The sequence below is a fragment of the Myxocyprinus asiaticus genome, chromosome 17, assembly GCF_019703515.2.
Source record: "Myxocyprinus asiaticus isolate MX2 ecotype Aquarium Trade chromosome 17, UBuf_Myxa_2, whole genome shotgun sequence".
NCBI classification, from domain to species: Eukaryota; Metazoa; Chordata; class Actinopteri; order Cypriniformes; family Catostomidae; genus Myxocyprinus; species Myxocyprinus asiaticus.
The window spans coordinates 20035807-20062882 of NC_059360.1; the positions used below are offsets into that span (position 1 = coordinate 20035807).

At 36.1% G+C, this 27076-nt stretch overlaps 3 protein-coding genes across 9 annotated transcripts in view; 2 read left to right on the forward strand and 1 right to left on the reverse strand.

Annotated features, from left to right (window-relative positions):
* Window positions 1–223: 223 nt before the first annotated feature.
* cmpk2 (cytidine monophosphate (UMP-CMP) kinase 2, mitochondrial) lies at window positions 224–12408 on the reverse strand. The gene is made up of 5 exons (XM_051723481.1): window positions 11732–12408; window positions 11512–11626; window positions 11057–11258; window positions 8766–8999; window positions 224–5847 (listed from the first exon to the last, which is right to left on the reverse strand). Exons 1-5 carry the CDS (start codon window positions 12335–12337, stop codon window positions 5727–5729), a joined length of 1278 nt encoding a protein of 425 aa, XP_051579441.1. The 5' UTR covers window positions 12338–12408; the 3' UTR covers window positions 224–5726.
* Window positions 12409–13348: 940 nt separating this feature from the next.
* Window positions 13349–18025, forward strand: rsad2 (radical S-adenosyl methionine domain containing 2). Its single transcript, XM_051723484.1, has 6 exons — window positions 13349–14172; window positions 14567–14728; window positions 15806–16035; window positions 16127–16276; window positions 16567–16599; window positions 16984–18025. The coding sequence occupies exons 1-6, from the start codon at window positions 13836–13838 to the stop codon at window positions 17146–17148; spliced, it is 1077 nt and encodes a 358-aa protein (XP_051579444.1). The 5' UTR covers window positions 13349–13835; the 3' UTR covers window positions 17149–18025.
* Window positions 18026–18913: 888 nt separating this feature from the next.
* Window positions 18914–27076, forward strand: part of rnf144aa (ring finger protein 144aa) — a 67766-nt gene continuing 59603 nt past the window's right edge. For 3 of the 7 annotated variants that reach the window (XR_007899683.1, XM_051723488.1, XM_051723485.1), the window contains exons 1-2: window positions 18936–19043; window positions 19855–19891. The gene's annotated coding sequence lies outside the window, so the exon portion shown is untranslated. Of the gene's footprint in view, window positions 19044–19854; window positions 19892–27076 lie in introns of all 7 variants that reach the window. The other 4 variants (XM_051723490.1, XM_051723489.1, XM_051723487.1 and 1 more) reach the window with 3 other exon arrangements.

The following is a 27076-nucleotide window of genomic DNA, read 5'->3' on the forward strand; positions in this document are numbered from 1 at the left end:
TACATGTTATATCACCCTGTTGTGGTCCCCCAATGCTATTATGACAGAGGCCAAGTGAGTGAATTGGAAAGCATGTGAATTGGGCTACTAACTTAAATGTCGGCTAATTTTAAAATATCGATGCCTCAAAAATATATCGATAAAATAACGTGCCGATCATTACTCAATATTTTATGACATCCCTATAATACAGTAATATAAAGAGAACCCCCCCCCCCCCCCCCCTCAAAAAAAATAAAATAAAAAAAAATGATCACAAAAAAAAAAAAAGTAAAATGTCTAGTCGCATTCCAGTAATGACAATTTGAGGAGAAAATGTGCTTAAAGTTGCTATAAGTGATTTTAGCCATTCTGGAATTTCCACAAGCTGAGCCGTTGGATTAGGCACCCCCGCTCTTTCCAAAACACAGCACTCTAAAGATACCAAGTGAGCTTTACTAAGATCAACACAGAGCAGAAGCGGTTGTCAAAAACAACAGCACCAAAATAGCACCCTCAACTGACAACTGTTATGGCATAAAAGTTGCATTAATCTTCAGTAATTCGCTACAACTACAATCCTATGAGAACACACAAAATGATTGACAGACAGAAAGCATCAGAGACCGCAACCCGCAGACACATTGTTGTTTGCTGTTTACAGAGTATAGTGCTGTCACGGAGACCAGTGAGATGTCTCAGGACACTAATTTCAGTGACATTTTTCAGGGAGAACAAATTTTGCATACCTTTCCATGAAAAAATCTCTTACAGCACCTGTGAATGTTCCAGGTTCGATACCTGATAGCATTTGTAGCATAATGTTGATTACCACAGAAAAATATTTCAACTCGTCCCTCGATTATAAAAACAAATAAATAAAAATAAGCAAACGTCGTAGTTAAAATATGGCACTTACAATGGAAGTGAATGGGGCCCAAGCTAAATTTTGGAGTGGCAAAATATAATTTAATATTTTCAGTGCTTTTATTTGCCCTACATATGCTTCTCATCTGAGATGCGCTTTTGTGCAACGCATCTGCCTGGTTTTTGTGAGTATGCTCAGTTTGGCATGACTCGCGCAAGCCATCACAGAACCACTAGCACAAGAGAACCGCTCTACTGGATTATTTTGACATACGCCAAAATAAAGGTTTTGGATCGCTCAATGGATGGCTCCTCATTTCTGTGGTTAGGTCAATGTAGCTAGTCTTTCTAAAAAATGAATTACAGAAATAAGGTTAATTTAATTTAGTTTAATTTCACATAGCATCTTTAAAGTAAAAAGTAAAAAAAAAAAAAATAAATTTGTTAAATTCAAAAAAGTTTCCATTTACTAAGCTGGTGTAAAATAACTCGTATACAATGTAAACATAAAATTAAATTAAGGAATTATGTTATATTTTAATTAAATGCAATTATATAATAAACCAACTTCGACCACGTAGATGACCGTATACATCAGTCACCACCGAAGACCATTTTTGACCCAGGAAAAACTCTGCATAAATATCAAAATACACACTGTTTCAAAAGTATAGCAACAAAACGTAAACAATATATAATAACATGATTTTAGTGTGATAAGATCTCTGTTCAAAATGATTTTATTGTGGTAAAATCAGTTACAGGGTTTTCCCCATGTAAACCCTTTTGTAAAGTTATGTTGGATATGACTTTACACAGAAAGATTAGTAAGTGATTTTATCACACTAAAATCATTTCAACACATATAATGTTTACATCTTGTGGATATACTTCTAAAGCAGTGTGTACTTTGAAGTTTATGGTCTGGCCCTACTCACCTCCATTGTAAGTGCCTTACTGTAACTGCAATGTTTGACAAGTTAAAATAATTTTTTGTGGAAATCAACATTATGCTACAAATGCTGTCCTTTGATCTTAACTTGTATTGAACCCAGAACATTCCTTTAATTTGCATATAATTTATTTATTTTTTTAAACATTTGAGGGGGGTGAAGAGTGACCTGGATATGTTAATGTAAGATTAACCCATACAGCACATACTAACCCATGCATTGTACATACTGTAGAAGACATCAAAACATCACACACACCCTCTCTGGTCAATTCTTCCTATTGCCATGCCTTCCATGGGGTCCTACAGGCCTCTTTAGCCCCCCACCTCCAACACAGAACCCCCAGAGCAGTTGGTAGCTTCTGTAGACCTGGAGAAGGAGGGCATCAGTGCCAGGTCTCCAGATCCCACACCATCCTACCCCCCTACCACCCCCACCTCTCTCACAGCACTTCACTCATTATTCATGTTCATAGTGACAGCTTTCATTTGATCTATTACTTAGGCAGGGGGACCACAGACTGCTGTGCAGCCAACATGACCACACGGGAAGTCGGCATGCTGTTTCTGAAAGTTCTGGTACCCTAGGATCGGCAATAGTATGCCGACTCACTGACATGCCCTGTCTCTCATTGGACATATTTGGAATGGCTCAACATCAATTACTTTCCCTCATGGCATGACTGGTAGCGTGTTGCGTCAGTTGCATGGGAGACCACAGTTCAATCCTCATTCAAGCGAGAAAGTAATCACGGTTGAGTAAATAATCACGAGTGTGATAAGAAGATTGCAATTTTAGCCCTAACATTGCATTTTGTCACTACTAATGGTTAGGGTTAGATTTGAGTTTTGGTTTAGGGGTAGATTAAATAAAATAAGCATTTCTCTTCACTGTTTTACACCCTGTTCAGCTGAAAACAATTCTTTTTACAGCTGGCTTCTGGCGAACTCTCCTGGATATAAATTGATGTCACAATTGTTTATAAACACTTACCGCTTTAGCCTCTAGAGGCAGTGTTTTCAAATTCGGTCAATGTATACCGATTTCGGCTAAAGAAAAATCAGCACACACTTGCTGAATTTTATGTGAGATCAGGTTGGTGCGGCTCCATCCCTGCTGGATCTTTAATTATTGCAGAGAGGGTTTTCTCTGTCTTTTTCTTTGTTGTGCTAATGAAATATTGAAGTGGCCAATGTAGATTGTGCGGGGCCTGCTGAGGATGGTGGCCTACCCCTCTGCACAGAACTTTAGCACTGTGACCTGATTTTCCACATTTCAGTTGCACATATGATCTAATGTATATTTAAAGACTAAGGGGGTAAATGCATTTGGCTTTTTTTATTTCTGATTACTGTATAAGTCTCTTTAGATTAAAACGTCAGCTAACTGAATAAATGTAAATGTCTGATTTGCATAAATAGTTTAGACTGAAATGAAAAATTAAGGTTGCCTGTTTATTTGCTTGTAGGAGTTTGAGGATAGATTGTAAATATATGTAGATTGTTTTTTAAAACAGAACTAGCTGCCTTATAGTATACTTTCTGTTGAATACACATTGAATGTTCATTGGGGTTTTTTACTTTGTATATACATAAACAATACTATAACCTCTCCCCTGCATTCATAAGAACTGCATTGTAGGAAAGTCTGTCTATAGCAACTGAAAAATCCTTAAACACTGAAAATTCCCTCTGAGAGCAATTGCAGATAGATGGAAAATTGGTCAAGCTGGCTGTCTGACCACTGGGCACCCAAGTGGGCTCCAAGCAAAGAAATAAATAAATGGAATTTAAGTCAAACCAGTTTAATCATGCTATAAAATCACTGACCAGTCCATTTCCCACATAGCACATTTAAATATGGCATTTTAAGTGCCTTAGGTGCAGTACAAGACATTCATATTAACTACTGACAACAAGCATATATGGAGTTTATGCAGTGTGCTAAAAAATAAACATATAATTGCATTTATAGCGAGGGTAGAAGGGGAGTGTGTAATTGCGCAGTGGTGTGGAAAGCCATTTGACAGTGATCTACAGGACTCCATTAATTGCCATATGAATTTACCCCACTCTCTTCTCCCCTCTGCTGAGGCATCATTGTGAGAGAGACGGGTCACTCTGTCTTACATCCTCACTGAGTTCATAATTACTAAAACCATTAATTAATCTTGCTATCACTGGGTAAATACAGCACTTACCATATAAATGAACTATAGAATAAGAGTGGTAGTGTTAGTGTGTATGTGTATGCGAACGGATCTTTGGGTGGGTGAATCTTAATAAAACTTATGAATAACATGTCCAGGTCACATTTCACCCCAACATCAAAAGATACAAAATAATACAATATATTTCGCATAAAGAAAATGAGGCCTGTTTTAAGGACCATTAAGATTTTTTGCATTGTCACTTTATTTTTATGACAGTTATGCACTCCCCGGCCCCAATTCCCATTACTGTAATGCAAAAAACAAAACAAAAAGATATTATATTATATTTTATTATATTATATAATAAATTATTTATATATTATGTTTTTTTTTTTGTTTGTTTGTTTGTTTTTTTACCTTTTATTTATGCTGATTTAAATATTAAAAAAAAATCAAATTATTTAGTAATTACACATAACAGTAATGAGAATTTGGGGAATAATAATTGTCAATAAAATGCAAGTGAATAGGTACCAACATTTTGAAGATCCAAAAGGACATAAAGGCAGCATGAAAATATTCACAAGTTAAATCCATATATTCAGAAGCGAAATTATAGGTGTGGGTGAGAAACAGAGAAGTTTTGTTGTTTTTTTAAATTCCATTTCCACTTTCACTTACACATTCTTCTTTTGCTTTTGGACATTCACATTCCTCGTTTATATCACCACCAACTGGGCAGGGAGGAGAATTTATAGTAAAAAAGAACTTAAATATTGATCTGTTTCTCACACAAACTTATATCGCTTCTGAAGATATAGATTTAACAACTGGTGTCTTATGGATTACTTTTATGTGGGCTTTATGTCCTTTTGGACCTTCAACATTTTGGTACCCATTAACTTCCATTGTATAGACCTACAGAGTGGAAATATTACTCTAAAAATCTTCGTTTGTGTTCAGCAGAAGATAGAAAGTCATACACATCTGGGATGACATGAGGGTGAGTAAATGATGAGAGAATTTACATTTTGGGGTGAACTATCCCTTTAAGGTGTGCATGTGATCTTTAAATGTGAATTTTTGACGATCATTTGTATAATAAAATATTTAAAGTGTGTTTCACACAAATCTTTTTAAAGAACTTCAATAAAGAGAAAGTAGGTCTCTGGAACTGACAAGAGAGATGAATGTACAGTATTTCTTTGTCCTAGCATATCACTCTTAATTAATGATCAGTGTCTGTGTCCAAAAGAAACAGCAACAAATCAAACAAAGTTTAAATTGCCCAGATCAGATCTATTGCTTTTAATATCCCCATAAAGTCCCTTGCTTCCAGCTCCTATAGGAGTGAACTTCGAGCTGACCAACAATGAGTTCTTGTGTTTAAATCGAATTGAAGTGATTGATGAATTCTCAAACCTCTTTAGTTGAGTTCCTGTGTTTCAGTGGGAATAAGTCTGAGAGAGGAAAGTGGACGCTGTGACCCTGCGTATGAGAGCTGACATGCAGCTACGACACTCGCAATAACTTTCCCTCTCGTGTCATCACTAAAGCTCTGTGGAAAGGGGAATATGTTGTGACATGTCCAAATAGGAGCCCTGAAATATGCACTGGCTGTTTGCCACCAGCCTCCCTTTCAATCAACAGGCTCAGCTGACTGGGACTTTTACAGTGGGGTTTTAGACTACTAGGGAAGAAATCATAACACTACACTACCATCTAGTGGAATGCAGAGTGATTGCATGGCTTCCTGACTTGCAGAAAATGGGTGTTTACAGGTGACAATTGTTCCTTATTAAAAACTGCACTTGTTGCAGCACTTCTTGGGGAGAAGGGCTGGCATCCACGATGATGCAGGCAGGATTCTGGATTCTCTTGTAAGCTTCTTCCACTCTGGAAACAAGAAGCATTTTGTCAATATTGTTATGCATGTTGTTTAATTGAATGCCATTTTATGTGATTTTATATGATGAAAATGTTTTCAATATAAAATGTGTAAACATACTATAAAAACATAAAAGCAGTTAGTTATTTTGTCTGTCATCTTTTTGAATATGGTTGATTGTAGAGAATAAACATTTTAAACTTGACTTGGTTAAATTACTTTGAAGTTGTTTTACTAAAAATGTCTAAAGTAGTAAAAGTCTATAGTTATGTATTGTTGTATTTGTATATACTGTATTAAATATTGTTGTATTTTTGTATTGTTATTTGGACAAACATTTATTCTGTTTATTTCTGCTTCTTCTGAAAAATAAACATTTGGACTTCACTCTGAAGTAGCTGACCATTTTTTCTAATAAATATAAATAAATAAACCAGTAGGTGTGTAACTGCCAGCAGCAGATGTGGAAACTGATGAATGCAACTTTAACCTCCTGAGACCCAAATGTGACTGCTGTGTGCATTTTCTATTTCCCTTTTTGATTTGTAACTAGTAGCACCTAATTAAACATAGTATGTATATATATATATATATATATATATATATATATATATATATATATATATATATATTTCTAGAGCATATAGTTTTCCAAAAAACTAAGTTAAATAATACCAAGCTATAGAAAGTCAGATTGTTTATTTTGTTTCCAGGAGTGTTGGTTATTCATGTTTTTGAGACATTGCGAACATTAATTTTGATAGGAAGTTTGGATTGAATGCACCTGGTTTCATAAGAAAGCTATAGGATGCTCCCTTGCTCCCTATTTAGTGAATGACTTAACCTCCAGTGTTCTGTCTGTCTGCAGTGGTCACAGAAGAGTTAGAAATGCACCTTATTTTCTCCATGTAAAGCCTCTTAAAGCAAATTTTTTTCTAAATGTGAAAATTTTTTCTAGTGCTATTGTACACTATAGTGTACGTTGTGTTTAGCAGTATCGTGTTTCGCAATAAATCGTGAAAATTTTAGAAATGGCATATCAGATGAAACTAAAGACTCTAATCTTTTGACTCAAACAAGTTTCAGTGCAAAAAACTTAATTAGGTTTGTTACCAGATGTAGTTTTGTTGGCATTTCTCCCAAACTAGGGATGCCTCAATACCATTTTTTTGAGAACGAGTACGAGTACTGTTACTTTCTTTCTGATACTCGCCGATACCGAGTCCGATACCTGTTTTCCGATACTCCATATCATCATATTATTTCAATTTTATCATCAAAATGGTGTTTAAATAAATGAATTAATGAAAATGAAAATATACCAATTAATCTTCAACATAATGCTGTATTATTTTTTTATCAAATGAAGTGCTTTTATACAGAACCTCACAGCATAATCCAAAATACAGCACTGGAGTTATTTTTTGTCAAATAAAGTGCTGCAGAACATAACATCACAGATGTGAGATATTGCTTAAATATAATACAATTACTATTGATTTATTAGTCGTAGTATTAGTAGTACAGTGAATATTACATAACTTTACAATAGTGATATATTTCTGTCATACTTATTTCATTTAAATTGAGCTTTTATTTTGACTGAGCTTTAATTTTGAAGTGTTTCTGTGTGATGACGGTAGCTTTTCAGTCCAAAAAATCCAGGCCCTACGAGACAAAGTGATTATTAAACAGCAAAAGGCTGCTATTTAATTAAATAAATATGTACTCAGTGTGTGCCTCACGGTACAAAGTATTTGCGCTCTGTTCACTGTCATCTGCTACAAACAGAGTGCTCAATGCTCGAGCCATGGAGAGCTTTAAAAGGTACGTGCGGTGCGGCCGGTGCCGGCACAACACTGTCTCCACACATTCACTAGTGCTCTGCTCACATTTGAAGCGCACTGCACACGCAGAGTAAACTACATTTATCTAATTACATTTTTGCCTTTGTGATTAAATTATCTCACTAGTACATAATGTGATTAGAATTTGTGCCCTGATTGTTTACGTAATGACAGACGTACGTCAGATGGTGTCAGTGTTTGGTATCGGAGCATTTTTACGAGCATGAGTATGAGTACATGAGTGCAGTATTGGTATCTGGACATCCCTATCCCAAACAAAAACTCTGCTGTGATCAGCGCCATGTTGTTTTGTCACATGACTTTTTAACCATTTACTGACAGCCCAGAGTCTTCTGAACTGAGATCAGTTGGTTTAAATTAATTTAAATTACGCGTTGCATATACCGAAGCCAAAATACAACATCCATGCATGTGAATGTGGTGTTGCACGAGTTTATAAGAATAGTTCACCCGGCATATAAAATTCTGTCATAATTTACCCACATTTATGCCATCCAAAAGGGGCTAAAAACACCATAAACTATCATAAAAAATAATTAAATGTCAGTTTCTATTTCACAACCTCAAACTGGGATGCCACATTTGGTTACGACACACTCAGAAACCAATGGGAATTTGCTGCAAATGACGTCAAATTTGCTGCAACAAGTTTAAATGTGCCATTTTATAACAGAACACAAACACAAATGAGATTAATGAGTGAATAACAACTTAAATATCAGTCAGTCTCTTACACAGACCTATTCTATGGCTTCAGAAGACTTGGAAAATAGCACACAAGTTGAATGTTTTGTCCCTTTTTGGAGCTTGACAGATGTGGTCACTGTAAACTGTCGTTGTTTGAAAAAAGAGCATGTAGATTCTTCAAAATTTCTCCTTGAGTGTTTCACGGTGGGAAAAAACAGCACACAGGTTTGGAACGACATGAAGGTGAGTAAATGATGACAGAATATTCATTTTGGGGTGAACTGTCCTTTTAAGGGTTAACAAAGTATACAGTAAATGGGTTGTCATGTACCTTTAAAATTGCAAGATACATTTACAGTAAATTGACCTACTTCAGTCTGAACAGTTGATTGACCTCTAGCTCTATCTCCTCGATGGTCTTTTCCTGTCCTCTGTCCTTGAGTCTTCTCAGTCTCTCCTCTGGGTTGACAGTCAGAAGCAGCACAAGGTCTGGCTGGAGCAGGTCTTCTGGCCACTGGTACAGTTCTGAATATGGTCTAGGGAGGTTTTCCACTCTTCCACTTACTGCTGTGGCAATGGCATATGCTGCTGTGCTGTGCCAGTACCTAATAGAGATCAATAAAACACTTTCTTCAGGGTTCAACTACATTCTTTTCTCATCCGTTTTATACACCAGTGCCAAAAATTAACATTTTTAATTAAAGGTCAGTATTTGCCCCTGGAAAACTAAATAGGCCTAGATTAGAATATTATAAAATATATAAAATGTTAGACAATAGATGAATACACTAAGGAGCATTTCACCCTCACATTTTAAATATCTGGGACATTTTAATTTGTTTGTTTTGCCCTGAGGCCTGGTTAATTTCTGACCCTACTATAAACCAAGGATTAATGAATTATTTTTTCATTTTCATTGTTCAACACAAAAAAAACAAAAAAAAAAAAAAAAAAAAAAATCATTTTTTGCTGTCTGTTCAATGTACTTTTAAACTAAACTAAAGCAACACAATTCTAGAAAACTTTGTCACAACTTAATTTCATTGCTTTCTATCCATTTAAATTTGTAAAATGGAAGTTTACTTAATCCATTTGAGTTGGGACTACATGAATACTTTTTGTGGTGTTAATGTAGCATTACTGAAACTAGGCAGGGGATTTTCATTTCCAAGCATGCTTTGAATGGGACTCGATAGGGAGAGTAAATGTTGAAATTAAGTGTTATTTTATGCATTTTTGAGCAAGATGAAAATATTTGTTAATTTTTAATGTTCTGTTATATTGATATTTATAAAAGAGTGTCTGTTATGATGGAGTTTTGGTGTTACCATTGTGGTGAAGATTGGTGCTTGTGCTTAGATTGAGGATGGACTTTCTTTTTCAAGCGATATTTGATTTGAGTGCTGCTTAGCTTCATAAAATGCTATTACATTGACAGTGCAACAGTTTCACTGTCCTAACATTTACTTACCTTGCAAACAAAATTAAGTTGGTCCAACATAAAAAAATTATAAAATGAACCTTAGTAAATCGAGTTTGATGAACCTCATTAAATTAAAACTACTAGAGTACATTAATTTGACCTAATCCAACTAAATTATGTTGGCTCAATGAAACTTCCTTAATCTGAACAGCCTGATCTCACAGTGAAATCTGAAAAAGTAGACCGACTTTTCTTTCGTCAAAATCGGTATACGTTGACCGAAATTTTGAAACACTGCCCCCAGTGGCCAAAGCGGTAAGTGTTGTAGGGCATATGGGCACGTGTGAGCTCCATTTATGTCCAGGAGAGGTTGCCAAAAGCTAGCAGTGAAGCAAGTTGTTTTCAGCTTTACAGGACATTATACAATGAAGCGAAAAGCATATATTTATAGATTCTATCCCCCAACCCAAACCTTACCTTAACCATTAGTGGAGTAAAAAAGTAATGTTAGAGGGAAAAGTGAAACTTCCAAATCATCCTTGTCATTGATCATTCAAACGTGGTTACTGTCTGGCTTTGAACCCTAGTCTCGCACGCAGCTGATGCAACGCACTGCCAGGTGGAAAGGTAAATACACTGAAACCACTGCAAACATGTCTGATAAGAATGCTGCATGTCAGCGCAAGGGCATACAGTCCCCGATCCTAGGGTACCGAAACTATCGGAAACATCATGCCGACTTCACGTGTGATCATGTTGGTCTGAATATAAAACATTAAATTAAAAATAATTACTTTTTTTTTTTGAGTAGCAGCTAGATTGCTGTCAAGTGAGGCTTTTTGTTTTTAAACTCTAAAGTAATTAGACACACAGATCGAAAGTTAAAGGGATAGTTTACACACACACAAAAAAAATTACATTTTTGTCACCATTTACTGACTCTCATGTTGTTCCAAACCCATATGCCTTTCTTTCTTCAGTGGAAATCAAAAGATGTTTGGCAGAATGACAGCCTCAAACACCATTCCCTTTCATTGCATCTTTTTTTTCCATACATTACAGTGAATGGTGACTAAAGCTAACATTCTGCTTCACATCTTTTGTGTTCAACAGAACACAGAGAGTCATGCCGGATTTGGAACAACTTGAACTATCCCTTTAATACAGATATTCTTCAACGTTTTCTATAGTGCTTCCCAAACAGCAGCAGAATCATGCGAATGTGCACATCCTCTCTACCTGTCCACTATGACAGGAGTCCTTAAGGACTCTTTTCCAATGTGTGCTGCGGTGATGTAGTTCCCCAGAGCATAAAAGGCTCTGCGGATGAGGGGTGGTTCAGAGTCAAAGCGCTGTCTAAAAGGAGCCAGGCACTGGGGAGGAGATTTCAGAAGAGTGGCATTCAGAGACTCCCGCAGGGCTTCTGTGAGAGTAGTTTTACCTGGGTTCATGAAGAAATCAGGAGAAGGTAATTAGAAGATAAGTCATTCACTGAACTATATGGAGGTGCTACATTTGGGAAGAATTTAACAGTGGTATCTATATGTATCAATATGGCCTTTGTTGTTGTTTTTTTTACTTTATCAGCTATAAATGTTTAGATTAGATTCTGAGTAGTAGATGTTATTTCTTTGACTGCACACTTATAATTTTCTTGTACTAAATATAGCAACACAGTGTATGGCAAAGTTAACCTGTAGCATCCAGTCCCTCAATTACAATGACTGGAAATCCATCTCCTCTGCTTGTCTCCACCTGTTCATCCACAAGCTGCAGCACTTCCTTTGACTCAGGGATAATGTCAGTGCACTGGGATGGGCAGAGAAGGAGTCTCAGATTAGAAACTGAAACTTTTAGTGTATCATAAACAAACAGACAAGAATAATCAGGATTTTGTTTTAAACATCCTCCTACCTCTTTAAGGACCTTATAGGCTTCGTCCATACAGTAGTACACATCAGAGTTCTTGATGTTTAGTGTGGATGGGTGAAACTCTGGGGCTGCTGCAGGTGTGACGTAATGTCTCTCTACCCGCTCCACTTGATTGACAGGTGACCACAACTCCTGCCAGCAGTACTGACCCTCGCGCTTGTATGAAACCACACATATCGATTTATTTTGGTGATATTTCTTTAATATTTCCTCTGAACGAGCTGTAGTGGATCTGTCCCTTATAAAAAAGCCTTTGTCGACGCTGTTTTTGACATCCGGGACATAGGAGGACGCTTCGAAAACGTCGCAATCTCGTGCCAGTTTTTCAGACAGCCCGTGTTTTATTTCCGCGTGAGCTCGCGCCTTCTGAATTCTGTCATCGCAGTGAACGTGCAGCGAGTAGAGTTTGCCATCCTCTCCGAAGAGCTGCGGATAATCACGATGACTCAAAATCTGAGGGCTTGTGCTCAGTGAGAAATATAAAGGTTCTGTGCGCAAATCAACCTCCACCGCAAATACACGAGAGCGCAGCTGTCCGCAGAGAAACATTGCTCTCTTTAACATTGTGAAGTGTGAACAGTGAGGCATACAGGGAAATGAAAGTATTTTCAGCTGGATGACAGTGTTTACAAAGAAACGAAACTAGACTGGAAAACGAAAGTAAGAGCCAGCAAAACACGCACCTCTGAGTCTGAACTATCAAGAACAGCAATGTACAGTGGAAATGCACGTTAATAATTAAACTAGGTCAAACTTTACAATGTATGTTACAGCGTAATTAATTACATATCTAATGAGTAATGCTAACAAACTTTGAGCAAATATTGTTAAACATTATATATATATATATATCTCACGGGTCTGTTGAATGCTTGATTCTGATTGGTTGACAGATGTTCTAAGGTGTGCAATTATTTTTCAAGTAAATGCACGGCTATAAAGTAGTTCCAGGTCTTGACCGCATAACGGTTCCATATCACTTCGCCAAATTAATTCAGTTATTTCCAACAGCCCTACAGGCTACCAAAACAAAATAACCATATAAACAAAGACACTGGTTTAAGTAAATTGGTTAAGAACATAAAAAAATGTCTAATCCTACATTTATTTCAGTTTTGGTAAAAAAGAGCCCTGCGCTCCCTCGTCTCGCTCGCACTTACACACACACACACACACACACGAGAGAGAGAGAGAGAGAGAGAGAGAGAGAGAGAGACAGCGCATCCTCCGTTGCTAGTTCTAAAATTACGTTTTCGAATTAGCAAGGAAGGCTCCGACTGTATTAAAGCAACACGCTGAATGTGTGGCGGAAGAAAGTAGTTCCTCTCACAAGAGCGTTTTAGTGATGAAAACCACAAAATATCTTGAGATAAAACCCTGAACGATGTCTTAAGGTGTGGTAACCGTGGTATAAGTGGAATAATTGACTCCGTCCTGTTGAATTGTTTAAAAATAATGCACACCCGAGGTGCAACGGTCACTCCGCGGGTGTGCATTATTTTTAAACAATTCAAGGTCTGTCATCAATTATTCCTTACATATACTATTATTATGTTAAAGTGTAATTACAAAGTAACGAGCAATGTAAACACTAAATAAGTAATGTTGCTGCTTGGAAATACATTTGTATTTATTATTCTCATTATTTAGAATTATTATTATTTATATTATTATATTATTATACAATAATAATAATGATAATAATACGCAATATATTGTTATTTAAAATTATTATTGTTATTTCACTGTAATGTAAAGTGTTACCTAATGCATTCTTATCTGGTGGTTGGTTAATGATTTAGAAAGGCTAGAGGGCAAGAAGCAAAGCACTATTTTATATTCCTATGATGCAATAATGAGGTAGCTTATATCTTAATGGACATGCTTTATGATTAGGGTGTAATGTGAATAAGGGTCCAGTTGCATTCAGTTTTGTAGTAGAAAATGAGTTGGATGACCATGACTCGACAAACGTTTATCTTTCGTTTTCCGATCTGGTTAAGCAAGAAAAGAAACTGAACTTGCATCTGTCTATAAAAGCCGGTGTGAGCTTTCTTCTGTGCGTCACAGTTTTAAGACTATCACCATGGTGGCATCAAACCAAGTCGGTGTGGCAAAAATGCTGATGCAGTTTTGTTTGACGAACGTCCACAGCATCTTGTCAACATTGTTGAGATGGATGTCTGTTTTGATTGGGGTATCTGGCGCACTGGTGCAACGAACACCTGTTGGGAATATCAGTCGCACCAAAGAGGACCAGAAAGAGAGCTCCAGTGCTCAGTGTACTACTCCGAGCAGTGTAAACTACCATTTTACCCGGCAGTGCAATTACAAATGCGGGTTTTGCTTCCACACTGCAAAGACCTCGTTCGTCTTGCCTATTGAAGAAGCAAAGCAAGGATTGCGCCTTCTGAAAAATGCAGGTAGACATAATCTAACATATTTATCTCCGTTACTATAGGGCTCTAAATCGATTAAATCGATTTTTAATAAAATCATAATTAATCGAATTAATAGCATTTATCAATATTTGCTCCGAAATGGGCTATAATTAGCCTATATAGATGATTTAATAAAGATAATTCAATATATAATATTCTAAATAATTATAATATATATTTATATGTATACAGTAGGCTATTTATAATTGTAGGTATGTATGCCTGTAATTATTATTATACGTCCGGTCAGGGGGCATGATTAATTGCGTTACTTTTTTGAACGCGTTATTTTTATTAATCGCATTGAATTAACGCGTTACTTCGACAGCCTTTATTCTTCCCATTCTTCCTTAATATTGTCTATTGCATGTTTTAGGGATGGAAAAAGTAAACTTCTCGGGTGGAGAGCCCTTCCTGCAAGACAGGGGCACTTTTGTGGGAGAGTTGGTGAGATACTGCAAACAAGAATTGGAGCTGCCAAGCGTCAGTATAGTCAGTAATGGCAGTTTGATAAAGGAAACCTGGTTTCAGAAATATGGTAAGCGTGAGAATCATTACTGACCAGCAGAGGACAGCAAAGATTGTTTTCATTTACATTAAAGGAATAGTTCAGCCAAAAAATGAAAATTCTCTCATCATTTACTCACCCTCATGCCATCCCAGATGTGTATGACTTTCTTTCTTCTGCAGAACAGAAACGAAGATTTTTAGAAGAATATTTCAGCTCTGTAGGTCCATACAATGCAAGTGAATGGTGACCAGAACTTTGAATCTTCAAAAAGCACATAAAGGCGGCATAAAAGTAATCAATAAGACTCCAGTGGTTAATTCCATATCTTCAGAAGTGATATGATAGGTATGGGTGAGAAACAGATCAATATTTAAGTCCTTTTTTTTTTTCTTTAAATCTCCATCTTTGACCAGCCCTGACCAGTAGGTAGTGATATGCACGAAGAATGCAAATAGCCAAAAAACTAAATAAGAAGTGTAGATATATGGTAAAAAAGGACTTAAATATTGATCTGTTTCTCACCCATACCTATCATATCTCTTCTGAAGATATGGATTAAACCACTAGAGTCTTATGGATTACTTTTATGCTGCCTTTATATGATTTTTGGAAATTCAAAGTTCTGGTCACCATTCACTTGCATTGTATGGTGCAACAAAGCTAAAATATTCTTCTGAAAATCTTGATTTGTGTTCGGCAGAATAAAGAAAGTGATACACATCTGGGATGGAATGAAGGTGAGTAAATGATGAGAGAATTTTCATTTTTGGGTGAACTTTTCCTTTATTGTCAGCATTACGCATACTGTATTACTAGAATAGAAACATTAACAGTATATAATGAAATGCAGCTAAACAAAATATCTACATACAAGTATAAATCTTCTCTGAATAATTAAATATCAAGTAGCTTAAGTGTTGCTCATTGGTATCATTCAGTAGGAAGGCCTATACTTTTGTGTGTAATAGCACTGTAACATGAACACTGTAGTATGGACTTTTTGTTTGAAAGGTGTTATTGATATATTGAGTTTTCTTTTGTTTTATATACTATCGACTATTTGAGTTTACTGCCTAATTTGCTCTATTTAATGTACCCCTATAGGTGACTATTTGGACATTCTGGCAATTTCTTGTGACAGTTTTATCGAAGACACCAATAAAGTAATAGGTCGAGGTCAGGGCAAGAAAAGTCATTTGGACAATCTGCATAAAGTTCGTAACTGGTGCCGGGAGTATAAGGTGGCTTTCAAAATAAACTCAGTTATCAATACCTACAATGTGGATGAAGATATGACAGAGAACATTACTGCTCTGAACCCAGTGCGCTGGAAGGTAAGATTCCTTACTAATTATTTTACACATTATATGGTTATTAGCAGGCTGCTCTTCATATGATTGATGGCGTATTGTATTGTACACACAGATCTTTCAGTGCTTGCTAATTGATGGTGAAAATGTAGGGGAGAACAGCCTCCGGGAGGCAGAGAAATTTGTTGTCAGTGATCAGCAATTCCAAGATTTCCTGGTCCGCCACCAGAGTGTTGCGTGTCTTGTTCCAGAGTCTAATCAGAAGGTAATTTTGTGGCACCAAGCCCGTACTTTTGGAGTAATTCTAAATTCAAATCAGCATTTCACAGTACCTTACAATATGGAAGCTAAAGTGGCTTCAATGTATTGACTAAGACACCACTGAACTTTCTGTTTCAATTCATTACCAAAGTTTTTATTACCTCTAAGAAGTATGCATTTATAGTTTTGAACATAAATAAAAAAAATAAAAAAATAGGGGCCAATGAATTGAATATTAAACCTTTTGTTACCTTGAGATGAATGTTGTGTTTACTTGCCTATTTTCCCTTACAGATGAGAGACTCCTACCTGATTCTTGATGAATATGTAAGTGATGTCATATTTTCTCCTCAGTATCCATTAACTTTATTTCTCATTACTGTGTAAAGGATTTTTTTTATATTAGATTATGCTACCACTAGAGTCTAAAGGATTTCTTTATATTAGATAATGCTATTATTAGAGTGTAAATTATTCCTTTATATTACATTATGTCATCACATCAGTAGGGGATGGATTGTGGATAGCAATATAATAAGACCCACAGGAAATTACCTGATATTGTATTTAATTCCAGGCTACAAATTACAGTCTTTATTTCCCCCTGGATAATCTTTGGTCTCTATTCATAATCATGCTGTCTGAGTTATGTAATCAGAAAGAGTAAATTATCATGAATAGATGTTTAATCATCCATATCTGATGCTGCAGATGCGCTTCCTGGATTGCCGAAAGGGGAGAAAAGATCCATCAAAGTCCATTCTAGATGTCGGTGTGGAAGAGGCCATCAAGTTTAGTGGTTTTGATGAGAAAATGTTCCGCATAAGAGGGGGGAAATATGTATGGAGCAAAGCAGATATGAAACTGGAGTGGTGACCCTTCTCAAATAATGTTATTTTTAACATGGAGATCTAAATTAACATGAAATGTTAGAAATATGACAATGAGTAATTGTAAATAATTGTATTGTTTTTGTAGATAGATAGATAGATTTTTAATTGTGTATATTATAGCTTGTATTTATGGCTAATACATGCTGTTCGTATTCAATATTTACATTACCTTAAGTATGCTTTTATCATTTATAAGATATGTTTTTCTTAACTTGCACTTTCTTGTTGGAATTTCTTGTTGAAAGTTTCCGAATTTGACACAACCCATAGCAAGGGAGTACATAAGCACTTAATCAATGCACTTTGAAAGCATGAGTGCACTTTCAAAGACTTCATTAGACTTTAGATGCTATTTTAATTGTTATTATTGGGTTGAATAGGCTTTTGGAATCCCAGTCTAGTCTTTAACCTACAGTGTTTTATTTGAAATAAAAATCTTGTGTCAACATTTTGTTCTCTGTAATATCTGAGCAGATATAACTGTTCAAACAGTTAAAGAGCAGACATCTTTAAATGTATTGTACCTACTTTGCAATGCCACATTTTGAATAGATGTAGTTAACTGGCCTGTTTACCTAAATTTCTTTATAGATGCCTTCCAATTCCCTGTCACTGTAATGTTTAAAACCGGATAGAATAGGATAAGATATGCGATAAGATGTGCAAGTATAGTGCAATATGGAAAGCAAACAATGTGTACAAAAGAACAGATAATTTACAGCTAGTGCATGTAATAATAATATGTACAATGTTTAGGATGAAAAAGAGTTGCATGAATTAATGCAATATATGAGAAAATGAAGGACAAGATTTTGATATACATGAATGACAGACTGCTGAGTGAAATATATGTGCTAATAAGAAAAGGGAATAAAAAACATGTCTAAAAATTTGTAAAATAAGTTTAAAATCAAGACTCATACCCCAGTATTATCTCTTTAGATCCACCAAACTGCTCTTAAAGGGATATTTCACCCAAAAATGAAAATTCTCTCATCATTTATACACTCAAGTTCCAAAAAGCATATAAAGGCAGCATAAAAGTAATCCATATGACTCCAAGGGTTAAATCCATAACATGAGAAGCTTTCTGGATACACCCCTCATCTGCAGTTGTTCAAACAGTCAGATAATCACGCCCCCAACTCACGCCATTGGTTGAGTAACATTGTTGGGGTGTTTCTAAGCGAGTCGCTCAAAATAAACACAGGAATTTGTATAGCGCAGACACAGAGTGTTTACAGTTTTCGAGAAAATTAACCTATGAATGGCTTACTTATAGTTGTCTTTGCATATTAAGCTGGGATAGAAGTATTTTAACACTGAAAAAGTTTCATACTTCAGCTTTTAATATTGATCTGTTTCTCACCCGAACTTAACATATCACTTCTGAAGACATGGATTCAACCACTGGAGTCTTATGGATTACTTTTATGATGCCTTTATGTGCTTTTTGGACCTTTAAAGTTCTGGCTACCATTCACTTGCATTGTATGGACCTACAGAGCTGAAATATTCTTCTAAATATCCTCGTTTGTATTCATCAAAATAAAGAAAGTCATACACGTCTGGGATGGCATGAGGGTGAGTAATAAGTGCGTTTTCATTTTTCGGTGAACTATCCCTTTAAATTCCAGACAGTCCTTTTCATTCGGATTAGTCCAAACCTAATGCGTATTGTACCCAACAGAGGGCGCTAGTGTTGAGCTTTCGCTTTTGAGAAACATAAATACAGTATATAGATGTACACAGAGCCAAGAGACGCACTGTCTTTACAGCACACCACTAGGAAGTGCTCACACTAATGGCGTCTTCACAACGCGTCGGACGGATCAGCTGATTCTTATATCTGCCTGCAAAACTACATGAAGACATAAGGTAAAATAATCGTGCAATTATCCATGTTTATGAATGTATCTGTCTTGAACTAAAAGGTTTTCTTATCCTCAGTATTCGTTGTAGACGGCACTCTATCTACTTTCAGTAATGTAAAAGGATTTGTGCATTCCCCATCCTTTTAAACAACATGTCCATATCAGCCAGCTCAATATATTATGAAATCTCTGTTTTATTTGATTTGGCAGTGCTTTATTGTCTACATTTGTATCATAGTTTACCGTCACATTCAGTCGGGCTGTATCTCAAAATCTAGTCAGCTGTCTCTCTAGACAGCATTTTTCAGCATCACAGTCGCGTGCTACGTTTTTGGGCATTCAAAAATGCTGCACGCGCATTTGATTCCCAAAAATACTGCCTAGGTAAGCAGCACACTACACACAAAAAAGTGGTAACCTGCATTTGTTACCTCAACGATAATGTATCTAACTCATTAAAATTGCTTTGGTTGGTGTTACCTAATTTGTCAGGTTAATTTAGTCAGATTAGAAATCATTTTTTACTTGAATAAAACCAGTTCATTTACTGTAGATGTTAGCAAATGAAGCACATTTTTTTGTTACCTGAAGAAAAACATTTCACTGAAAAAATCCTAACCTAAAATATGTATTTCATGTGGTAACATCTAAATCAACTGGTTTTATTCAAGACAAAATATTGTTTTAATGCTACTGAATCAACCTGAATACATTGGGTTACACCACCGATTAACATCAACTAATTTTAAGGGTTAGTTCAGATAGAAATAGCTCTTTATGGTAACAATTGCAGTTTTCTACTTTTTACACTGTAGGTTTTTGGACTGCTGGACCCTTGGCCCTCCATGGAAGGTAGACGATGCATGTATTATGTGTCCAGAAAATAAATTGCATATGATAAATGCACCTTTCTAGTGTTTCGCCCGTAAATATGCTTCAGCTCAGGTGCTGATGAACATCTGTAGGAGATCCGAATTCTGTTGCATGCGCAGTTTGTCAGTAGCTTAGGTTTTGACAAAAAGTAGCTTTGAATTATAGGGATTTTCATGCTTTCAGTATTTGTGGCATTTGCAAAGGGATGAATGGTCTTCCCTGGGTTGTCAAAACTGCATGTTAAAATATTGTATCTTTCACATTGTAAAAAAAAAAATGGATAGTGTTAATAAAGGAAAAAAATTTATATAGACTCACTGAGCACTTTATTAGGAACACCTGTGCACCTACTCATTCATGCAATTATCTAATGAGCCAATCATGTGGCAGAAGAGCAGTGCATAAAATTATTCAGATATGAGTCAGGAGCTTCAGTTTATGTTCACATCAACCATCAGAATGGGGAGAAAATGTGATCTCAGTGATTTCGACCGTGGCATGATTGTTGGTGCCGGACAGGCTGGTTTGAATATTTCTGTAACTGCTGAACTCCTGGGATTTCACGCACAACTCTCTAGAGTTTACTCAGCAGTTCTGTGAATGGAAACGCCTTGTTAATGAGAGAGGTCAACAGAGAATGGCCAGACTGGTTCAAGCTGACAGAAAGGCTACGGTAACTCAGATAACAACTCTGTGCAATTGTAGTTAGCAGAATAGCATCTCAGAATGCATAATATGTCAAACCTTGAGGCAGATGGGCTACAACAGCAGAAGACCACGTCGGGCACCTTATTGGGAGTATAGTGTACCTAATAAAGTGCTCAGTGAATGTAGGTTTGACAGCTACGAAAGCGAAAGCACTAAGCGCAGTGCAATGTCTTGACTCATACGTGCAAAGTCAGTGGGCATGGCCATCAAGTATTGGTATTTTCATGCAAGCATGTGCTATAGGCACAAGTGGGTTTGGCGAAATTGCGCACGCAAGGCGCTAATCGGGTCAATGGAGGTTCTTCTCCAGCATGTCTCCATCCTATTATACAGTCCATTCCCTGTCAAGCACCAGTGATATAAACAAAGACAGCACATTCATAAGAAGTTGGTAGTGTAAATAGACTGTATGCACTGAATTAGAAGAATAAAAATATAGATTTATACTATTTTGTGCATCCTTGTTAAATGGGACACGTTCCTTTTATATGCATGGAATATGTGGTTCAGGATATGGATGTAGGCTCTGTTAAATTACAGAGAATATAAGTATTATTAATCATTTTCATCTACTGACGCACAAATCATGGCTAGTTTTAATAGTGATTGTATCGGCACGCACTTCACTTCTACCGGTCGACATTGATTTTGAAAAATTAAATTCATTTTTTGAAACATGAAAAAATTAAACCAAAAATATTTCTAAATTCAAAATTACACTTCAAACGAAATGAAAATCAAATAACGAAGTGGTCAAAAAAATCATACCAGATCCAAACATTTTACTCTCTCCTTCTTCCACTGGCCCCTTTTGCAGTGACTTAAGAATAATTGAAAAAATAAACCATGACCTCTAGAAAACGTAACACAGATCTCCTAATTTCATAACGGTGATCCTCAAGGACATTATTTGAAGTTCTGTAATTTCAGAATTTGGACATGAACTTTTATTACCACCTGCTGGTGGAATCTCCAAACTGCAAATGCAAGAACTGTATTTGGACTTTGCGCTGAGTTAAGAGGTGGTATTGAAGCGTATTAGCGCAATGACCAAATTCTTAGGAAAATAGCAAATTGCGCTTTGCGGCACTTCCTTTACATACAATACACCCACAGTTTGTGAGCCTAAACCCACAGTAGCGCAAACACTCCCACCTATGCCCATAGTGCGCTGGCACTAAAATTGCACTTAGAATTAGCACTCTCACGAAAATTGGATAAGACATTGCGGACGGTTTGCGCACTCACGAAAATAGATCCCCAAGAGTTCAAGAGAAACCTTTTAATCTTGTTGGTCCCCTCAAGTAACTTGGGGCTGCAATGGTTTGACAACAACACATGTTGCTACAGTTACTGCCACAGTTTACAGTTTTTTGTCACAGGCCCTATTTTATTTATTCCACACACCGCATTCATCAGTATAATGCTTGGGTACTGTTTTCACAGTATCAATCATACTGGGTCGAACTTCTCACTAAGATGGCATAGTATGAAGGTTCAGTCCACTGGGAGAGGTGTATTTATCTTTGAAATGTAGAGTTTGGAAAAATTTTAGTCTACCTGTGTTAATGGGATGGGAGAGAGACTGTACACAGTTAAATGTTTTGGCCAGGTAGGTGAGATGTCTTTTGATACAATTAATTAATATAATACTCTTTTCAGATATACAAGAAGGGCTGATACATGCAATTACGGAGGAGGTCTATAGTAAAGCCCCTTTCTGCATTTTAGCAGGGTAACGAATTACAAATATTCACGTTACTGTAATTAACTACATTTCCCAAGAATTGTACTTTTTTAATCGTTTTAAAATTGTATACTTTTACTTGAGTACATTTTAAGTGCTGTAACTGTACTTTTACTGCGCTATTTTCCCAACGTCTGTGTTCACTACTTCCCTGTCCTGATTTTATTTTTATCTATCAACATGATTGGCTAGGGAGAGTCTCGTGACTCCCATCAAATCAAATCACAGGTAAAAAACTTGAATGGCAGCTGCAGATCTGGCGCCAACTATTATGGATGCCTCAAGCACAGTTTACACCTGAACATCACAGCAGCACCTGAAAGGGCTCTTCGCAGTGAAAAAGGCCAATTGCTTGACTGTGTCATGTGAGTTTAACTTGCTCAAGCCAGATATCAGCATTAATCCTGCCCCTAATTTGAAGAAACATATCGAGGTAAATTTCATATTTCTGCTTACTAGATTCTGTGTGTCTATAACGTAGCCTGTAATTTAACTATCTATCGCTGAGATTATTTGGCTGCTGTGAGAGATTATTGCAATGTTATCAATAGGGCTGGGCAATAAAATGATGTATATGTTTATCGGAAAAAAGAGACATGTCCTCGATCAAACATTTGAGTAATTTTCTATATTTAGCCTTTGTTCTACATCTAGAACAGGGGTGTTCATTACAACGATCACGCTTGCAAGAGCACCACTGATTGGTTGAACTAGATGAAATATAAAAGATTGACTTCAGTAGCTGCGTGCTGTTTGATTGACAGGCGGCTAATGTTTGTGCGCTAATGCGGGTTTGCGCCTAAATGGTCAAATACACTTTATAATTCCGCCAATGCCCGTCTTGATGAGGATTTAATGTAAACATAGTCGTTTATGTCTAAAGTGAACTTAAACAGTGGGACAAAAAGTGTATTTGCATCAAAATGTTGGACTTGAAGTGTACATGTAACCGAATTGGGCACTGTCTAGTAGGCTATGTCATATAAAGGCTATTAATCAAACAACATTAACAAGGAAACGAGAAAACCACTCTCTGCTTTTGGCTGAATAACTTGAGTAGCTTTAAAAGTATTAATGTAATAGAATAAAACTGCAACATTTCTAATAATAATATTTTTTAATAATATTGTTAGTTTTTTTAATAATACTGACCCCTGATGTAGAGAGTGTGTTAATTGGTATAATAAATTATCAGGAAAGTAGAGAAGATAAAATAATTTATAATTATGCGAAGCCTTTATAAAATAGAAAAGTATCAACATTTGTAGAGCAATACTTCAGCAGAATATTCCACCAGTCACAAACTTCAGAAAATTGTGCATCATGCATGAGAATGAGAACACAACTATTTCTTGGCTTAAAAGATACAAGAACTAAATCAATGTTGAACATTGTATCTCAAAAGGAGGACAATGTGGCCCCCTATGTGTTACTTAAAAAAATAATTCACACAAAAATTAAAATGTTCTTATCATTTACTCACCCTCATGCCATCTGTCTATGACTTTCTTTCTTCAGAACACAAATTAAGATTTTTAGAAGAATATTTCAGCTCTGTAGCTCCATTCAATGTAAGTGAAGGGGTGCCAAAATTTTGACGCTCCAAAAATCACATAAAAGCAGCATAAAAGTAATACATACAACTCCAGTGGTTTAATTCATGACTTCAGAATTGATATGACAGGTGTGGGTGAGAAACAGATCAATATTTAAGTCCATTTATGCTAGAAGTTCTTCTCTCTGCCCAGTAGGTGGCGATATGCATGAAGAATGTGAATCACCAAAAACACAAGAAGAAAGTGAAAGTTAAAGTGGAGATTGACTGAACAGGGAGGAGAATTAATAGTAAAAAATGAATTAAATATTGATCTGTTTCTCACCACATCTATCATATCGCTTCTGAAGACATGGATTTAACCACTGGAGGCACATGGATTAGACTACTTTTATACTGATTTATGTGATTTGTGGAGCTTCAATATTTTAGCACCAATTCACTTTCATTGTATGGACCAAAAGAGCTGAGATATTCTTCTAAAAATCTTAATTTGAGTTCTGCAGAAGAAAGAAAGTCATACACATCCAGGATGGCATGAGGGTGAGTAAATTATGAGAGAATTTTCATTTTAAGGTGAATTATTCCTTTTTAAGCGTGATGTAGCACCTGTACCAAACAACATTTCCCATGCCTGCTCTACCTCCTCTATTGTACAGGACATGACGTGCCTAGTGATCCTGCTTATTTAACATTTTTTTGAATTCCTTGCATTGTTTGAACATGTTTTATGCACAATAATGCTCTGTCAGCATTAAGGGAAATTTAGACCCTACACATAAACTGATTTTAATGTAATTGTTTCATACATTACAATTTATCAGTGTATTGAAAATAACTTTTTAATCTTTTCATTTCTGTTATCATGTCTCCCTTTTATTTTTTGGAATCAGATTCATGTAGTGTTTATCATAGATAAGTGATGTATTTTAAAAGTGGGCTTACAGTGTTCATTATAATGGGGCATAGGTTTTGCAACTTGGTACTCAATACTCACTACTCATGAGTACTTTTAAATGAGATACTCTTTTACTCTTACTTGAGTAGTTTTTAGGACAGCTACTTTTACTCTACTCACACTACATTTTTTGGGAAGTAACAGTACTTCTACTTGAGTATGATTTTTCAGTACTCTTTCCACCCCTGCATTTTAGCCTTGAAGGAAGGACAGTTGTGTGCTCTCATATTTCAAAAATATGTGAAGAGGGTGGGGGTCAGTCTATCTTTGGACAATAATAATGATAGTCTGTGCATACGGTGGCATATGGTTATGTAATTTCACCAGAGAAACAGTAAAACACACAAAGATTAGATTAATGTTTTACTCATAACAGTCAGAAAGACGGTGACTGGTCTTTCCACACCATAAATAGATATTCTGAAAGATTACTTTCAATGTTCGTCCTTTAGAAAGATAAGTCATATGATAATGATGGTTTGGATGGTCCAAAAATAAACTAAAAAGTAGTCTTGCTTGGCCAGACTTTTGACTAAATGGCATACCATATGGTCTGGTCCACATTGTGGCTTATTGTGGCCAAGAACCGCATACTTAGACAGGAAGAGACCGTCTGTCTGGCATGTAAAGTGACTAGCTTTGTTTTTATGTGCCATTGATGTGCAGGTTTATTTGAAATAGATTGTACTTCAATAAAAGACTGACAGGACAATCTCTTTGAACAGTTGTACAGAAAACAGGGTCGTGATCACTTTGTGATCAGAATCATTCTGGCCATCCAAAAGTATCAAGTAGAGACTATTTCACAGACTAAACTCAGAAAACAAGTAAGGGATAATGTACACTCAGCTGGTCATTATCGCAAAGTAAACCTTGACAGGGTTGTCAGGACCCTGACGTGGAGCGGAGGATTCTTGTATCACCCTAAAGTGGTTTATTTTGCAATAATAACTGGCTGACTGTAGAGTATCCTGCTTATTACATGGCTACTTGTCAAATAATTAAATGGGTATGAAATAATGATTTGAGTTGAAATTACATTATTTTGTAAGAAGACAGAGACTGCAGAGTCTTCAGAAACAGCTGAATTGCACCTCCGGTTTGTGTCAGTGTTCTATTGGTGTTTATATTTTGAAAACGACCATCTGACTGCTCATTATTCTGCTTATTACACGAGTACTTGCCAAATACTGTTAATAAATAAATGGACATGAAATATGAATTTGAGTTTAAATTATTTTATTAGCTTACTTCTAAAGATTGCAGGGTGATATGAGGGAAGATGACGCAATACCCATATGACGGGTTAAATATCACCAAATGTGAGTGAGGTTATTATTTAGAAATATCAAATCCTTGGATGGCATGAATGACCAATCAGAATTGAGTAATTCAGTACTTTGTGAAATAAAATGGAATATACTGTACACTTCTGCTCTTGACGAGGCTACATGTGTCTTCAACAAAACTCTAATGGCACTAACTTTGTAAATTTGACAAATGCAGTGATTATCTTCAAAACTGAACCTTATATCAACCTGATACCTTGTAAACACGACTTTTATTTCCAGGCAGACTGATAAAAAACCTTGCGAACCCTTACTCCTGGAAGTAGCGTAAAGTCAGCCAATCGATTAGAGCTTGCCAGATTGAGAAAGTAATCATATATTTAATAATATTAACGATGCTCACGATGACGTCACAGTGACATTTTTTTGTTCACAAAAAGTTGTAGAAATACGCCAAAAAAATGTGCAAAAGCCTCTATGCATTTTTAAGATATGACCAATCAAAATTTTTATTTTTTTTGGCCACCCTGTATATGCATGTGTTAAAACAGAATTGGAGGCCGTTTACTGAAATTTATATTGTTAGTAACATTTGTTGTTAAAACAATAAGTTGTAGCCTAGCACTTCAACAAGGAACACTAAATAGCCTGACCTAGCCATATTGAACATTTAATAATTGTTCCTGGTCCTCCCATTTAATGTACTGTAACCTTCATGACCTGGAAACAGAATACAATTTTGTCTTGAATTTTTACTTGAAATCCATAAAGACATTGGCTAGCTTTGCTAATGTGTTTTAACCTATAGATAAACTTGACTGATAAGCATATATTCTTTAACCATAATATGGCCTTGTTTGACTTTTTCAGCCCCCTCACACACATACATTTGATACACTTAATGCAT